The sequence below is a fragment of the Neoarius graeffei genome, chromosome 22 (assembly GCF_027579695.1).
Source record: "Neoarius graeffei isolate fNeoGra1 chromosome 22, fNeoGra1.pri, whole genome shotgun sequence".
Lineage (NCBI taxonomy): Eukaryota > Metazoa > Chordata > Actinopteri > Siluriformes > Ariidae > Neoarius > Neoarius graeffei.
Genome location: NC_083590.1, coordinates 30,419,928 through 30,439,113, shown reverse-complemented (window position 1 = coordinate 30,439,113; position 19,186 = coordinate 30,419,928). Strand labels below are relative to the sequence as shown.

At 42.7% G+C, this 19,186-nt stretch overlaps 1 protein-coding gene across 4 annotated transcripts in view; it reads left to right on the top strand.

Annotated features, from left to right (window-relative positions):
• The window catches only part of col16a1 (collagen, type XVI, alpha 1), a 268,861-nt gene that overhangs the window by 54,486 nt on the left and 195,189 nt on the right, over nt 1-19,186 (top strand). For all 4 annotated transcript variants that reach the window (XM_060904731.1, XM_060904732.1, XM_060904733.1 and 1 more), the window contains exons 3-4: nt 9,017-9,085; nt 14,499-14,616. In XM_060904731.1, the coding sequence (XP_060760714.1) occupies nt 9,017-9,085; nt 14,499-14,616 (187 nt within the window). The remainder of the gene's footprint in view (nt 1-9,016; nt 9,086-14,498; nt 14,617-19,186) is intronic.

Below are 19,186 nucleotides of genomic sequence, written 5' to 3'. Positions count from 1 at the left end.
TGAAAGTTAAATATGCCGTAATATAAACATTAAAATAAAATTATTCTCCTGGCAGCGATATGCCTCCCTGAATAGAGGAGTTTTCAGGATGAATTGAAAAGGATCTACATTAGTGGCGTTTCGGATAAACTCAGGCAAACCATTCCATAGTTTGGGTGCCGCAACAGTAAATGTTCGGTCACCTAGAGTAGCTAGGGTCCTTATATTGGGGAACTGAAGTAATAACACCTACACTATATGGCCAAATGTTTGTGGATACCTGACGGTGATACCCATATGTGCTTGCTGAACATCCCATTCCAAAGGCATGGTATTAATATGTAGTTGGCCACTCCTTTGCAGCTATAACAACTTCTAACTGGCTCATATTCTGCATTCCCTTTCATTCCAAAGGTGTTCAGTAGGGTTGAGATCAGGGATCTGTGCAGGCCACTCGAGTTATTCTAAACTATCCATCCGTCCATTATGCAGGGTCACAGGCAAGCTGGAGCCTATCCCAGCTGACTACGGGCGAGAGTGCGGGGTACACCCTGGACAAGTCGCCAGATCATCACAGGACTGACACATAGAGACAAACAGCCATTCACACTCACATTCACACCTACGGTCAATTTAGAGTCACCAGTTAACCTAACCTGCATGTCTTTGGACTGTGGGGGAAACCGGCGCACCCAGAGGAAACCCACGCAGACACGGGGTTTCATGCAAACCGCACACAGAAAGGCCCCTATTGGCCACTGGGCTTGAACCCAGAACTTTCTTGTTGTGAGGCAACAGTGCAAACCACGACACCACCATGCCGCCCATTCTTCTAAACCAACCTTGGTAAGCCATTTCTTCATGGAGCACACTTTGTGCACAGGGGCATTGTCATGCTGGAACATGTTTGGACTTTTTCATTCGGATGAAAGGACTTCAGCACACAAAGACACTCTAGGGACTCTTGTGCTTCCAAATTTGTGGCAAAAAATGTAGGGAAGGCTCATAAATGTACTGATGTCATGGTCAGCATCCACATATTTTTGGCCGTACAGTGTATATTTTATGTACTACTGTCACATACTATGCATTACGAGATATATTACAACCCTGATTCCAAAAAAGTTGGGACAAAGAACAAATTGTAAATAAAAATGGAATGCAATAATTTACAAATCTCAAAAACTGATATTGTATTCACAATAGAACATAGACAACATATCAAATGTCGAAAGTGAGACATTTTGAAATTTCATGCCAAATATTGGCTCATTTGAAATTTCATGACAGCAACACATCTCAAAAAAGTTGGGACAGGGGCAATAAGAGGCTGGAAAAGTTAAAGGTACAAAAAAGGAACAGCTGGAGGACCAAATTGCAACTCATTAGGTCAATTGGCAATAGGTCATTAACATGACTGGGTATAAAAAGAGCATCTTGGAGTGGCAGTGGCTCTCAGAAGTAAAGATGGGAAGAGGATCACCAATCCCCTTAATTCTGCACTGACAAATAGTGGAGCAATATCAGAAAGGAGTTCGACAGTGTAAAATTGCAAAGAGTTTGAACATATCATCATCTACAGTGCATAATATCATCAAAAGATTCAGAGAATCTGGAAGAATCTCTGTGCGTAAGGGTCAAGGCCGGAAAACCATACTGGGTGCCCGTGATCTTCGGGCCCTTAGACGGCACTGCATCACATACAGGCATGCTTCTGTATTGGAAATCACAAAATGGGCTCAGGAATATTTCCAGAGAACATTATCTGTGAACACAATTCACCGTGCCATCCGCCGTTGCCAGCTAAAACTCTATAGTTCAAAGAAGCAGCCGTATCTAAACATGATCGAGAAGTGTCACACGCTTCTCTTCTCTGGGCCAAGGCTCATTTAAAATGGACTGTGGCAAAGTGGAAAACTGTTCTGTGGTCAGACGAATCAAAATTTGAAGTTCTTTATGGAAATCAGGGACGCCGTGTCATTTGGACTAAAGAGGAGAAGGACGACCCAAGTTGTTATCAGCGCTCAGTTCAGAAGCCTGCATCTCTGATGGTATGGGGTTGCATTAGTGCGTGTGGCATGGGCAGCTTACACATCTGGAAAGATACCATCAATGCTGAAAGGTATATCCAGGTTCTAGAGCAACATATGCTCCCATCCAGACGACGTCTCTTTCAGGGAAGACCTTGCATTTTCCAACATGACAATGCCAAACCACATACTGCATCAATTACAGCATCATGGCTGCGTAGAAGAAGGGTCCGGGTACTGAACTGGCCAGCCTGCAGTCCAGATCTTTCACCCATAGAAAACATTTGGCGCATCATAAAACGGAAGATACGACAAAAAAGACCTAAGACAGTTGAGCAACTAGAATCCTACATTAGACAAGAATGGGTTAACATTCCTATCCCTAAACTTGAGCAACTTGTCTCCTCAGTCCCCAGACGTTTACAGACTGTTGTAAAGAGAAAAGGGGATGTCTCACAGTGGTAAACATGGCCTTGTCCCAACTTTTTTGAGATGTGTTGTTGTCATGAAATTTAAAATCACCTCATTTTTATCTTTAAATGATTCATTTTCTCAGTTTAAACATTTGATTTGTCATCTATGTTCTATTCTGAATAAAATATGGAATTTTGAAACTTCCACATCATTGCATTCCATTTTTATTTACAATTTGTACTTTGTCCCAACTTTTTTGGAATCGGGGTTGTACAATTAATACTATATATTTAAATGGCATTTATGTATTAAATATATCATATAATAAATTGTTGATAAATTAATTACACAGTATCTCCAGTATGTCATACCATAACTCTGTTACATTTAATCCCAAATCCAGACACAAATCTCCTTTTCTTCAATGCTGGTTTATCTGAAAGAGGAGGTATAGCTTTTTTTGTGGTGGAAGATAATAGGTGTGAGTTCATCCGTTTCTTTAAAGTTTCGAGCTGTAACTTGTCACCCGGCTTGAGACCATCTTTACAGCTCAGTCTGAGAATCATTGGTGTTATCTGCAGTCCATGCGAGAGAAAACTGGAGTGATGATTCCTGTGAATTTTCTGTAACATCACGGATAGAAGGGTACTTCCTGATGTTCGGGTTGCCTGAAATGATGCTGAGGAATTCAGAGCCTACTTAGGATGTAAAACAGATCACTATCTGTGCAAATATAATTAACAGTTAATTCACGACATCTCAGAATAAGTATTCATAATGGCGCATATTGTTCCAAGTATCGGGGATTCACAGACATCTTCCAGTGAAATAATGGCATGAAATTTCATTTTGCACAAACACATTATTTGGGCAAGAGTAAATTAGTTGGCAATCTTTCATTTTAAAGCTATTGTAGTTCCTAATAAGCTTATAGCTATAATGTAATCACATCTCTCAGCAAATGTTTCATGAACAATGTTAGTGTACCATTACTTATACCATTATCTGTTGTCCATCCATCCATTATCCGTAGCCGCTTATCCTGTACAGGATCACGGGCAAGCTGGAGCCTATCCCAGCTAACTACGGGCGAAAGGCGGGGTACACCCTGGACAAGTCACCAGATCATCGCAGGGCTGACACATAGATACAGACAACCATTCACACTCACATTCACACCTACGGTCAATTTAGAGTCACCAGTTAACCTAACCTGCATGTCTTTGGACTGTGGGGGAAACCGGAGCACCCGGAGGAAACCCACGCGGACACGGGGAGAACATGCAAACTCCGCACAGAAAGGCCCTCGCCGGCCATGGGGCTCGAACCCAGACTTTCTTGCTGTGAGGCGACAGCGCTAACCACTACACTACCGTGCCGCCCAGCCTTACAAATGTTACCCATAAAAGACAGGAAACATCTTATTATAAATTTATTTCAAAGTGACATGGAGTGACATTTCAATTTGATCAATTACGTACGTATTTCTTCATATGTTGTAACCTCTATCCCTCTTTTATGTGTGCTGTGCTTTCTCCAGCTCCTCAATTTGAAACCAATGGTTTAGAACGTGTGAACATTCCACACACGTAACCATGTCAAACACTTGACTAGTGTCCATTATTAGCAACACTTTAAACTAGCAAACTGTATATGGCGCTCGCTCATTAAAAACTTCAATCCTAAAGCATTTATGGGTTGTGTTGCTGCTTACCTCCTTCTCCAAACGGGGGTTCAGTGGTTTGGTAGGGCGGAGGTCCCCTGAGGCTGAATCTGTGCATATTTAGGGCACCCCATTAGTTATGAAACTGGTTATTAGCACTAGTTATTAGCACCAGCATAACGTAATACTTCATCTCGTTTATCACACAAGTCAGTTCAGTTATTAAAATGGAAAAAATGTCACTGTACAAACTGTAAAAGTGTTCTCTTGATAGGCTAATCCAACCACGTTCATACTGCTCATTTACCATTCGCTAATATTTTGAACACACGTGAGCGATAGCTACCTTTCTTTGGGAAAACTGAGTGACCAGTTGCCTGCCTCTCCGGTCCCTCTCAGCTTTCAGCTGCCTTTCTTTACGTTTTTGACAGCCACTCTTCATATTTAGCGATCATAGACTGTACGCACTCCACTGCTGGCTGGCTGCTGCTGCACCGCGACACAGCAGCAAGTAGCGTTGCACTGATCAGCACACAGATTTAATGCATCGCGCTTCTACCACAACTGGACCGTACCATTTCGCAAAAGGGGGAGGGTTAAATGGCAATATGTTGAAGAACTCAAGAAATAGACAACCTTGTTCAATTAGCTCATTTTACCAGATGGAATATTGCATTGTTGTTATTTCAAAAGTCTTATTAAAATCATATTATCAGCCCCTTAAAGGGCTCCATGGCAGTGCTGGGCCCCTAGAATTGTTCTAACCTTTCCCCCCCTGGCAGCACCCATGCACACAGACATGGGTGAACATGCAAGCTCTACACAGAAAGGCCTTTGCCGGCCGCTGGGCTCAAACCCAGAACCTTCTTGCTGTGAGGCAACAGTGCTAACCACTATACCACCGTGCCATCCCTGTATCTGTTAAGTCCTCCAAATTTTGAAGATTTAAACCTAAAACGAGCATGGCCTAAACCAGCAGGGTTTTTTTTTTCCCCAAACAAAAATGGTTCTTTTTTCCAAAATATAGACTTAAACAATCTAGTCGTTAATGTATGTATTCTTTCCCCATCTTCTCTCAAATTTCGGCTTCTGCCAAGTCCCACCCACCGGCTAGCTCTGCCCATCATACGCATCTTTTCGAACTGCTTCTAATGCTACATCACAGGGCAGCGTAACACACTCAGAGGAAAGTGCTGTCTGCCCTCTTCTGCATACATGAGCTCACAGAGAGGCCCATGATTGGCTAGTGTTGTTATGATTGACAGGGAAGAGAGAGGATGCTATACCTCCCAGAAAATGACCAATTTTGCTCCATTGGCTCCCAGTGGCTCCCTAGAACACATTCTCTGTTCAGTCTGAATAATAGATTCATATTCAGTTACATCCCTGTTGCACTAGTTGCAGAGCTCCCATACTTAAGAGAATGCATCGACCTGATTTTTGATGGCTTGACCATACGACGTCCTTAGACATGAACGTGTACCACCACAGGGAACCCAATCGTAAATGCAAGGCAACATATCTCATAAATACTTGACCACCGGACAATGAAATTTGCATGTTAATTTACATAAGCTAGATGAGTTTTTACCGAGTGCTTATTTTTTATTTGCTTTTTAAAAAATAATGTGGGATTATTTACTAACACATTTATGGAAAATATTCATGACAGTTTCATATAAAACTAGTTAATAACTCCTTGTTAACTGAGCGCGAGGTCTTTACGGGAAAATATCAGACCAAGTTCTTGCGGCTTGGTCTGTACAGAAAGACTGAGGTCTGATATTTTCCCGTAAAGACCGAGCGAGCGAGGTTAATAAGGAGTTTATTATGGCTTTTTTCCAAGATTAAAATAGATGGTTATTATAATGAGGCGTGATGCTGCTTTCAGTCACGTCATATTTGTAACGTAGTTGAGTCACGCATGCAGAATAAACGGTTAGCGGTTTCGAAACTGAATTTCTGTTAGTGGTTAGCGGTTTCTGAATGCTCTTCGTTGCTCATTTCTTGAATAGCTCGGTGACTCTTGTTTGTCTTTTGTGTTTTGGCCATTTTTTATTCTGTTTTGATTTCCAATGAATATTTTTTTGACTGTTTTTTTTAGGGCTGTCAAACGATTAAAAAATTTAATCGCGATTAATCTCAGAATTTCATATAGTTAATCGCGATTAATCGCATTTTTTTAAATCTATGTAAATGAATAAGGCTTTTAAAGTGAAATGTTACAATTAAAATGGTGAACACATTTTATGCTAAAAGTACTTGTTAAAAACTGCTGGGACAAGAGAAAATGGTAAGGGAGTTTATTCACTCACATACTAGGCAGTACTGAACATACAAAACACAAAATTGGATTTTGCGATGGATTAGGGAGCTGTAGTCTCAAATAGAAAACATGTAGTCACATACTACTGTGTCTCAGTTCAGACGTGTGTGACAAAAGAAAATAAAAATGAAATAAAACTCCAATTGTGCTGGAGTTGTATTCAGTCACAGCCTATCGGACTTCACAGTGCTGTGCAAACAAAAATAAATTGCAGTTGGACTTCAATAAAGACATTTAGTGTCATATCACAGTGCTACAGCATACTGAAATCTCACTTTACAAAAGTATTTTAGAACTGCAAAGTGCATACCAAAACCAACTCAATCACACTCTTCTTTTGAAATGAAACTTCCCGTTTAACAGACCTTTCTCCATCACTTACTCTTATTGCAGCAGCGTGCGACAAGCCTCAACATGAACTACGGGTGACTCGCAGGGCCAAATTAGAATTTGCGTTAACGGCACCATTTTTTTTTATCGCGATAAATTGTGATCGCGTTAATGCGTTATTATCGCGTTAACTTCGACAGCCCTATTTTTTTTGCAAGATTGAAAGTCAGCACCTTGGAAAGAAAATCTGTAATCGCCCATGGGTATTATGGGAAAATACTGCCCGCCAAGGAACTAATCAGAGCGCACGATTTTACCGGAAGTAGATCATGCCATATAATAAAACAGTTTTATTGGTTCACTAGCTTGTTGGACAATTGACAGTTTCTGTCATGAAAGGGCTATAGACGGATGTAAGTGCAGGAAGTTTTATTGAAAACATGCTAGCAAACAGATCCAAAATATAGACAGAGGCAGAGCTGAAAAACAGGCAGTGGTCGAGTGACGCACAGACAGGATAATGGAGGTAATGCAATCCTCAAAGTCCAAAAACACAAATAGGGTCAAAACCAGAAAAGCAATACAAAATACAAAGCTTAGTAATATTAGATGCAGGGTATAGAGCGTATATTTCACAAAGTCTGTGTGTTACTGAGAGTCTTTATATGTATGCGCTGTGATTGCGCTCTAAACAGGAACAGGCGCCTGGTAATTAGTCCTAATGGCGCTGCGTCTGCATTGCAGTCTGTGGCTGTGTGCTCCGATTATTCTATTCAGGTTGGTTTTGTGCCCTTGAAAATATTTTGCTCATACACTCATCAGGAGCGCCGCTTCTAGGCACTGCCTAAATATCTATATTATCCTCATTGCTTGCTAGTAACCTCCAGAATATTGCTTTAAAACTAGAATTCCTAGATGACCTGACAAAAATATTGCATGATTCACATTGCCAGCCAGAGAAAAATGTGTCGCTCTGCTGCCGTCTTCCTCCGCAGTTCTGTTAGGGAGTTTTTCTTTGCCACTGTTGCCCTTGGTTTGCTCACTATGAGTTTGGGACAGATTGATGAATCTTCTCAATAAACAAGAAAGTTTCTCGTTCTGAGAGATGCGTCACCCCCCTGCAAAAAAACAAAAAACAAAAACACTTTTCCTTACAAGTACAACGAGTGAATAAATTACATCTGTCAGCTTGTTTCTTCCAGTGACCAAAGGTTTTTGCTTCATTTTCTCAGTTTCCTCAGCAGCTGATCATCCTTCAGGCCCCATGGTTCCTCTGTGAGGATCTCTGAATTAAGGAATTCCTCTTTTTGGAAGCAGGGGGTGAGCGGGAGCTTTGTAGACAAGTCCCGATTGACTTGAAAAGGCCTAAAAAGTGAGAACGATGCAAAACGATCTTTTTGTCTGTCAGATAAGGTTTTTTTGTGAGTGAGATATTTCCTCACAAACCCTCAGGTTGCTGTGTGCTAACACGGCAGGAAGAGGGATTCAGGTGTCTTGAGTTTGAGAAAGAGATTTTATAGGACTTGACAAGGAGAACCAGGTTGGAGCTCCAGCTCTCTCATTATTCCTCCTCTCACCTCCCATATAAAACCTTGCAGAGTCGCTTGCTCTCTTAGTTATAGCTTCAGCTCTTGACATGCTTCTCATCTATAAAACATCTAATTGACAGCTGCACTCAGAGCAGCGGTGTTAGCATGATAGCACATACCGAGATGAACCGGTCTTTGAGCTCATCACACCATGTACTGACCTAAATGAAATCCTTAGGTGATGTTGGACTGTAAAGCAAGTATCACTTAAAGCACCCTGCTAGAAATGGCTTTAGATGTATATTTCTGGAATTTGTCGTGATGTTCTACTGCTGAATCCCTTCTGATGCGACTCCTTTCCTCACTATATGACAGACAGCACTTTGGCCCACAACGGTGTGTGTCAGCATGAGTAGATCAATCATGCGACGTCCACCCATCGATGGAATGTCAAGTGGGCTGTCAGAGGCCTTGTCTTCGGATTATGGAGTGATTCTTTCAGACAGACAGAATTTATTTTTGGCTTCGTATCTGAGATCTTGTCTCTTTCCTGCACGAACCTTCATCACTGCAACACACTTGCCCTTTGCTCAGGTCTAAAATTTGACATAGCTGTCCTTCGCTAGATACTGAACTTCCACTGGAAAACTTTTATCATAGAAAGTTCAGGATACAAACTGTCTGTGTGTCTGCTTGTCTGTTGGTCTTGCTGTCTTTCTTATTTTATGTCTGTTTCTTCCAATAGGAAAGCGGTGTCCATCTCTACAGGTCGAAGACTGGAAGTTTCCTCAGACAGCCAGACACAACATTACAGGTACGGTGTGATTGGTTATGGATTGCCTGTAGGGCTCGGAGATAGCGCCAATATTTGCTGAATAGTGTAACTGTGAACTTCGAGGGGCATTTTAGAGTAGCCAGGCTGCCTAATGACTTTTTGGGAGTGGGAGGAGGAGGAGGAGGGACCTGACACAAACACGAGGACAGCGTGCAAAACAGTAATCTGAGGATTGAACTCGGGATCAAACCAGGAACCCTGGATCTTTGAGACAACAATAATACCTGTTGTGCCACTGTTATTCTTCTTATATTATGTTATTCAATCATTTACCCAGTGAGGGTAAAACTAATACCTAAGGCCAAAAAAAAAAGATAGTGTGTTTCAGGTAACATGAAATACTAAAATAAGGTCGGTAGGTAGGAAAAAGTTTTTTTCTCATCTCATTATCTCTAGCCACTTTATCCTTCTACAGGGTCGCAGGCAAGCTGGAGCCTAACCCAGCTGACTATGGGCGAAAGGCAGGGTACACCCTGGACAAGTCGCCAGGTCATCACAGGGCTGACACATAGATACAGACAACCATTCACACTCACATTCACACCTACGGTCAATTTAGAGTCACCAGTTAACCTAACCTGCATGTCTTTGGACTGTGGGGGAAACCGGAGCACCCGGAGGAAACCCACGCAGACACGGGGAGAACATGCAAACTCCACACAGAAAGGCCCTCGCCGGCCCCGGGGCTCGAACCCAGGACCTTCTTGCTGTGAGGCGACAGCGCTAACCACTACACCACCGTGCCGCCCAAAAAGTTTTTTTTTTTTCTTAATTTTTTTTTATTTTGTTCGAAAAAATTAACACAAGTAAACATCTTACAAAATAGTATTTTGGCACAGAATCCTTTATACCACACATCATAATAAAATAAAAGTGTTTTAAATCTTTAAACGAATAAAAAAAAATATCGCAAGAGTTCGAGTTATGATCTACGGAAGCGTATTGCTGCCACACTCAAAAAAAAATTGGCTTAGAATCAAGTAATTACGTGAAAAGATATTGTTAGCAAAGTTATCACGTTTTTACAATATATTTATCATGTAATAACATAACATCACGTAATTTCATGATACGAAATTATCACGTTATTTCATGATATTTTTATGTAATAACATGAAAACACCTTATCAAGAAATAAGGTGAAAATAGCGTCCTAGGCTAGGCTACTTCCATTAAAAGCAGACGGCCTAGCCTAGCCTACTGTAGAACTTGGGTCGAGCAAAAACATGGCTGAATCCTGAATGACTCCTATTTGTATAAATAGGGGACTACATAGGCGGCAAAATGTAGTGTTTTTCCCTGCCATGGAAGTGCACTTGTATACTGAAGAGGAAGCAATTTGCATTACAGCCTTGAATGAGGATTCAAAATGGCGACTCGGCTCAGTTTTCCCTTCCTCCTTCAGTATGCAAGTGCGCTTCCATGTTTATGCAGGAGGGCTGATAGAAGTAGCGAAACATTTTACTTTTTATCGTTTCTTTCACAACTTGAATGCGTTGAAACAAAAAATTATGACAAACTAACGCCGCTTACACTAAAATATCGAGGGAAATTTGTAATAAAAACTTTACGGTCGGCAATTTCGCCGCCGAAATTCTCGGTCGGTCGGGTTACCGGAAACACACTATTTTTTTTAATTTGGCCTAAGTAAGGTTTGTAGTTAGTTAAGTCCAACTGAGGCAGCACGGTGGTGTAGTGGTTAGCGCTGTCGCCTCACAGCAAGAAGGTCCTGGGTTCGTGCCCCGGGGCCGGCGAGGGCCTTTCTGTGCGGAGTTTGTATGTTCTCCCAGTGTCTGCGTGGGTTTCCTCCGGGTGCTCCGGTTTCCCCCACAGTCCAATAACATGCAGGTTAGGTTAACTGGTGACTCTAAATTGAGCGTAGGTGTGAATGTGAGTGTGAATGGTTGTCTGTGTCTATGTGTCAGCCCTGTGATGACCTGGCGACTTGTCCAGGGTGTACCCCGCCTCTCGCCCGTAGTCAGCTGGGATAGGCTCCAGCTTGCCTGCGACCCTGTAGAAGGATAAAGCGGCTAGAGATAATGAGATGAGATGAAGTCCAGCTGATCCTACTGGCTTAAGAATTTAAATAATAAGTTTCACTGTTACCCCTTTTCCACCAAATCAGTTCCAGGGCTGGTTCGGGGCCAGTGCTGGTGCTGGTTCACAACTCGTTCAACTTGCGAGCCAGCTGAGAACCAGTTTGCTTTTCCATAGCTTGTGGTTCTAAGGGGAGCCACGTCATTACGTCGCTGTATACATCAGTTACGTCGCTGCGTTTGCATAAACCTTGGTGCGAATATCAAAGCAACAACAACATGGAGAAGAAGAAGCAGCAGCAACAACAATAATGGATGACTTTGTGTTTGTACAGCTGCTGCTTCTCGTCGCTTAAAAATGGCGACCTTTAGCGGTCTTGCAATTGTTGATGGTCTTAACAACTCCCCCCCCCGCTGACGTAAGCGGTTCTTTCCTCTGGCCCAGCAAAGAGCTGGTGCTAGCCTGGAACTGTTTTTTCTGGCCCCAGAGCCAGTTCTTTGTCAGTGGAAACAGAAAACCTGGTTCCAAACTAAGCACTGGCCCCGAACCAGCCCTGGAACTGCTTTGGTGGAAAAGGGGCATGAGTGGTGCAGTGGTTTGTACTGTCTCCTCACAGCAAGAAGGTTCTGGATTCGAACCTCACGGCCGGCGGGGGCCTTTCTGTGTGGAGTTTGCATGTTCTCCCTGTGTCACAGTTCAACGACATTCAGATTTGGTAAAAATACCCAGCCACTGGGTTGCACAAGCCAGCGCATACTTAGTGCCAGTCCCAAGCCCGGATAGATTGGAGAGGGTTGCATCAGGAAAGCCATCCGGTGTCATAAATAAATAAATAAACTCTGCCAAATCAAATATGTGGATCATAAATGAGAAAGGATGATCTGCTGTGGCAACCCCTAACAGGAGCCTCCGGAAGAATAATAATACGTTTCACAGTTTGCACTGGTGTGTGATTGAGCATTTACTGCAATTTTAATTTGCATATACTTTTGTTTATTGCCATTATTATACACATATCTCAAGGAAAAAAAAAACTATTGCTACCATTATCTCGCATAATTTTATTAGTTTACTGCTTCGTGTTTTTTTTTTCTTTTTTTTAAGCTGCTAGCTGTATTTGATGAGCACATCATGACTTCCTGTTAATGAACCACAACCTATAGTTTATGGTTGATTAGCAATGGCTTTGGTGTTAATGAATGCGAATAAAATGTGCTTTGGACCTTTTACACACATGACAAGGCTTACATATCGCTTAGTTCACCCTAATTGCAGTTGGCAACATACATTTCAGCCTGCAAGGCCTCCCTGTGATGATAATATTAGTGTAATATAGTAGAGGTGAGAGACTGGAGTGAAACCTCCTCCTCCTCCAATCAGTTCAACTTGGGAATATTTTCTATAGCTACAAAACTTGAGTGCTAAAACCCACTTTACTCATTGTTTTGCAGTTTCTCCATCTTGTTTCACTTTTTGTTGTACTTGCACAAAAAAGGACGTGCGCAGAGCTATGAAAAAAAAGTCCATTAATAATCAACAGTAAATGACTGGCTTTTGCAACTGTCTCCAACTTCCACATGTGCAACATCTGACGATGAATAGACTACAGACTGGACACACATGTTGATTTTTGAAATGCTGTATAAAGTAGGGGAGAGTGACGAGACTTGGGACCAAGTTTCCAGCTTTTGTAGATTGCGTGAAATTCTTTGCAGGTAGCGTCACATTCATATTGCATTGGAGAGGATTTACAGTTCCCTCTTACCACAACAATAGTTCCTCAGCCTTTCACATATACTGGCCTTCAGACGTCACTTTTTCTGTCTTTTTTCTTTTTTTTTTGCAGGGAGACATGAGACGTTGTGTTGGGACACAGTGGGGAGACATGGAACAAAAATAAAATACCTAGGCCGATATGTTTAATTTTATTTATTATCAAAACTTGTAACATATGAACCGTATGAACACACAATGCTGGTACAGCGATAGAAAAATGTCAGTTTACCCAAAACCTGATGAGACAAAACGGGTCCATTCTCAGGAAGGAACGAAATAAAGTTAATCCTCATACAGGGACACACCCACATTTTTAACAAATATATCTAAACAAATGGGGGTGGCACGGTGGTGTAGTGGTTAGCACTGTCGCCTCACAGCAAGAAGGTCCTGGGTTCGAGCCCAGCGGCCGGCGAGGGCCTTTCTGTGCGGAGTTTGCATGTTCTCCCCGTGTCTGTTGTCCCTTTTCCACCAAAGCAGTTCCAGGGCTGGTTCGGGGCCAGTGCTGAGTTTGGAACCAGGTTTTCTGTTTCCACTGACAAAGAACTAGCTCTGGGGCCAGAAAAACCGGTTCCAGGCTAGCACCAACTCTCTGCTGGGCCAGAGGAAAGAACCGCTTACATCAGCGGGGAGGCGGAGTTGTTAAGACCAACAACAATAACAAGACCGCGAAAGATCGCCATTTTTAAGCGACGAGAAGCAGCAGCTGTACAAACGCGAAGTCATCCATTATTATTATCATTGTTGTTGTTGTTGCTGCTGCTGCTTCTGTGTTGTTTTTGCTTCGATATTCGCGCCAAGGTTTAAGCAAATGTAGTGACGTAACTGACGTATACAGCGACGTAATGACGTGGCTTCTCTTAGCACCGCGAGCTATGGAAAAGCAAACTGGTTCTCTGCTGGCTCGCAAGTTGAACGAGTTGTGAACCAGCATCAGCACTGGCCCCGAACCAGCCCTGGAACTGATTTGGTGGAAAAGGGGTATGTGTGGGTTTCCTCCGGGTGCTCCGGTTTCCCCCACAGTCCAAAGACATGCAGGTTAGGTTAACTGGTGACTCTAAATTGACCGTAGGTGTGAATGTGAGTGTGAATGGTTGTCTGTGTCTATGTGTCAGCCCTGTGATGACCTGGCGACTTGTCCAGGGTGTACCCCGCCTCTCGCCCGTAGTCAGCTGGGATAGGCTCCAGCTTGCCTGCGACCCTGTAGAACAGGATAAAGCGGCTAGAGATAATGAGATGAGATATCTTATCCCAAATTATTATGGCATGTTACAAAAATAAAGAAAAAATCGGAGTCCTCGTCTCCAATGTACAAGTCCGAACGCAGTTAATGCACGAGTCCAAGTCCTCAGTGCTCAAGTCCAAGTCAAGTCATGAGTCCTTAAAATTAGGGCACGAGTCTGGTCATTAATGTCAGGATTTTGTCTTCTCTGATACTGCTCTGATCTCTTTGTGAGTTAAAGGTTTTTCTGCTCTAGCCGAACTCCTTTAGTGACACACTGCATGGTGCCTGTCACGTGGCAGGCTGCTGATTGATTAGCCTGCTTGATGTTTAATGAATTGATCGATTGATCCACAGGTTTCAATCTGGTGCGGCGCTTTTCTCTGATGAAGAACAGTGATGTGAAGAAGATCCGTAACCCGCGAGGGCCCCTCATCCTACGCCTGGGAAAAGTTCGCCTCATCCAACCCACTGAGTAAGCCTTTGATATCTCTCTCGCTCTCTCTCTCCATAAAACATCCGGGCTAGTTACCATTTACTAATCCATAAAAGAAACTGCTCCAATTTGTACAGTCACCCCATTTCCAAAAGGGCAGAGTTCGTCAGTTTTTGTCACCCCCCACCACCAAGCACAGCTGTACATGTGCATCACTTCCACAGTAATAAAACACGCCAGCACAACCCGGTGTCTGAATTTTAAACCTGGCCATGACAGCTAGATGTTGATTGAGAACTTGGACCTAAAGCATGGAAAGAAAAAAAAAAATCCAAATACTGTGACAACCATCTGTTGGTTCACTCAGCTACACTCGTTCCAACAATGTACGTCTGAAAATCAGACTGGCACACGCACACTTAGCTCTCTCCACACAGCCCGGGGTGGTAAAAATTTTTATGAACAATAATATTAAGGACCCATCAGTTTTTGGTGTGACCGTAAACCACAGTACAATCCAACGCGTTTTATGGAGGCAGTTTTATTGGACCATGCATGGACTTGAATTAACACTTTTTTTTTTCCTTCAGTTTTCTGCTGACAATAAAGCACTCATTTTAACAAGTTGTGTTTGAAAACTGAGACTGCACTTTGGGGATGTAACCAAGTATGAATTTATTACTGGGAGTAAATGCATTGTGTTTAAAATATGAATGAGATATTTTTTTTTCTTCAAGAAAACTTGCCAGACAATGACTACAATAATGGCATTCATTAAAATAAATCTATAGTCACATCTTTAGTAACTGCTTGGTCAGGGTCACGTTTTTAAATTTTTTTTTTTAATTAGCTTACTAGTTTGTTAAAGGTACTGACTGCAAAGTCTCATCTCATCTCATTATCTCTCGGCGCTTTATCCTGTTCTACAGGGTCGCAGGCAAGCTGGAGCCTATCCCAGCTGACTACGGGCGAAAGGCGGGGTACACCCTGGACAAGTCACCAGGTCATCACAGGGCCGACACATAGACACAGACAACCATTCACACTCACATTCACACCTACGGTCAATTTAGAGTCACCAGTTAACCTAACCTGCATGTCTTTGGACTGTGGGGGAAACCGGAGCACCCGGAGGAAACCCACGCGGACACGGGGAGAACATGCAAACTCCGCACAGAAAGGCCCTCGCCGGCCACGGGGCTCGAACCCGGACCTTCTTGCTGCGGGGCGACAGCGCTAACCACTACACCACCGTGCCACCCCTCTGACTGCAAAGTCATATGAAATTTTCAAATTATTATTATTATTATTATTTTTTTTTTATAGTGCATGGCATTTTTCTATGTCTCGCAAGAAAAATATCATGAGGATGAGATGTGATCATTTTGATGTCCTGAGGGTCTCTTTTCTACATTTTGGGACCGTTTTCCTCCCTCTTGAGGTAAACAGTATGGCCCTATGGAAACAGCCGAATGCAAGGAGCTTTAGCTAATTAGCATAACTATGGAACTGTGCCACACCAAGATGGTGACGTGCAGAAAACAGCATGACTCTGCATTGACCTGGGAGAGTTTTGAGTCGCAGGGATGTAATTTGTAGTTGACATTCACGAATAAATCCATGAAACAAAAGACATGTATGTTATTTACCAGCTGGGAGGTCCGTATGGTGAAATACCGTGACCGAGGTCTTGAAAGTACTGAGTGAGGCCCTCTGGGCTGAGGTCAGTATTCAAGGCCGAGGTCACGGTATTTCACCATACAGACCGACCTTAAGCTGGTAAATAATATATTTATTTTTTTCTTTACCAAATTCTAACAGAAAACGAGAGCGCCCGAAAGGGAAAACCGAGCCGAGCTGCCATTTTGAATCCTCATTCACGGCTGTAATGCAAATGGCTTCCTCCTCGGTATACAAGTGCACTTCCATGGCAGGAAGAAAACTACATTTTGCCGCCTATGTAGTCCCCTATTTATACAAAATTGAGTCATTCAGGATTCAGCCATGTTTTTGCTCTGTGTTTTTGCTCGACCAAAGTTATACAGTATTATGACCTTTATATTGCATAAATAAAGCCATTTGGTGAAACTTTGAAGAGGTTGTACTGGTTTAAAGTTTTTTACCGAACGTAATATTATGTATTAGGATAACATGGTCCAAAATGGGCCTCATTAACTAATGAGATCAAACTGTTAGCAAGTTACAGGTTTTTAGCTTTCTCCTGAAATGTTTTATTTTATTTCTTCTTCCTCAGGGTAGTAAAACTCGCTTTCGCTGTGAACACTGTCGTTATCGCTATCCATGCTGTAAAATGAATGCCATTTTGAATCCTCATTCACGGCTGTAATGCAAATTGCTTCCTCCTCGGTATACAAGTGCACTTCTATGGCAGGAAAAAACTACATTTTGTCGCCTATGTAGTCCCCTATTTATACAAATAGGAGTCATTCAGGATTCAGCCATGTTTTTCCTCGGCATTAGCAACAGTTACAGGTTTTTAGCTTTCTCCTGAAATGTTTTCTTTTATTTCTTCTTCCTCAGGGTAGTAAAACTCGCTTTCACTGTGAACACTGTTGTTATCGCTATCCATGCTGTAAAATTAATGCTATTCTCCTGAGAAATGCTGGAAAAAATAAGATTTTTGATAATCTTATAAATAAATCTTATATATATATATATATATATATATATATATATATATATATATAAAAAAGATAAATGTTGACAAAAAAATGCTACTATGTTTGTTGTTGTGAACAAGCGAGTCTCCAGAGATGCGTAACTGGGGTCCGTACCGTAGGATATGGACCCGCTCGCCAGCCAATCAGAGCGCAGGATTTGGACCGCGAAAAAAATAAATATATGTTATTTACCAGCTGGGAGGTCCGTATCGTGAAATACCGTGACCAACGTCTTGAAAGTACTGAGCGAGGCCCTCTGGGCTGAGGTCAGTATTTAAGGCCGAGGTCACGGTATTTCACCATACGGACCGACCTTAAGCTGGTAAATAATATATATATATTTTTTTCTTCACCAAATTCTAACAGAAAACGAGAGCGCCCGAAAGGGAAAACCGAGCCGAGCCGCCATTTTGAATCCTCATTCACGGCTGTAATGCAAATTGCTTCCTCCTCGGTATACAAGTGCACTTCCATGGCACTTCCATTTTGCTCGACGTAAGCAACAGTTAGAGGTTTTTAGCTTTCTCCTGAAATGTTTTCTTTTATTTCTTCTTCCTCAGGGTCATAAAACTTGCTTTCGTTGTGAAGACTGTCGTTATCACTATCCATGCTGTAAAATGAATGATATTCTCCTGAGAAATGCAAAAATGAATGTTGACAAAAAGTGCTACCATGTTTGCTGTTGTGAATGAGAGTTCGCCAGAGGTCCGTAACTGGGGTCCGTATCGTAGGATACGGACCCGCTCGCCAGCCAATCAGAGCGCAGGATTTGATGATAACCGGACCGTGAAAAAAATAAAAATATATATCTCATCTCATTATCTCTAGCCGCTTTATCCTGTTCTACAGGGTCGCAGGCAAGCTGGAGCCTATCCCAGCTGACTACGGGCGAAAGGCGGGGTACACCCTGGACAAGTCGCCAGGTCATCACAGGGCTGACACATAGACACAGACAACCATTCACACTCACACTCACACCTACGGTCAATTTAGAGTCACCAGTTAACCTAACCTGCATGTCTTTGGACTGTGGGGGAAACCGGAGCACCCGGAGGAAACCCACGCGGACACGGGGAGAACATGCAAACTCCACACAGAAAGGCCCTCGCCGGCCACGGGGCTCGAACCCGGACCTTCTTGCTGTGAGGCGACAGCGCTAACCACTACACCATCGTGCCGCCCTAAAAATATATATTTTCTCTGTTACTGCTTTTGTGTTATCGTTTCTTACTCTGTAAGATCAAAATATTAGGTGTATAACCTCATACTTGCTGTGGAGCCGAGCCCATGCATTCTACAGCTAAGATAGCGAAACACTAGCTAGAATGATTTAGTTATCCATCCAGAAAAATGACACGTCATCTAACCTTGCTTTATCTAGCAGTTGCACTCATTCAGCAGGCTTTCCTTTTCTTTTGCACTGACTTTTAGCTGGCGGCAGAGCCAAGTCCGCTATGTTTGCCTTTGCCGACTTGTTTGGGTTAGGTCAAACACGTCCCACGGTGGTCGCGTGATATTGTTGCTCACTGGCTTTGGCAATCTCCAGAATCGTAAAATGCAGGACGCTTTTTATCTCGGGCAAAACCTTCACACACAGGATACACAGTGTATGTGTGCAGTATCGAAACATCTCGAAACTCCAACAGCTATAGAAATAGAACATTTTGCCCAGAATTCAACTTTACAGTCAGCACCTTTAATATTTCGGGAAATACAAGAACCAAGTAAATTCATTTGAAAAATGTCACGGTATGGTACAAACAGTTAAATAAATAAATAGTTCCATGCACATCTGTGGGCGGCACGGTGGTGTAGTGGTTAGCGCTGTCGCCTCACAGCAAGAAGGTCCGGGTTCGAGCCCCGGGGCCGGCGAGGGCCTTTCTGTGCGGAGTTTGCATGTTCTCCCCGTGTCCGCGTGGGTTTCCTCC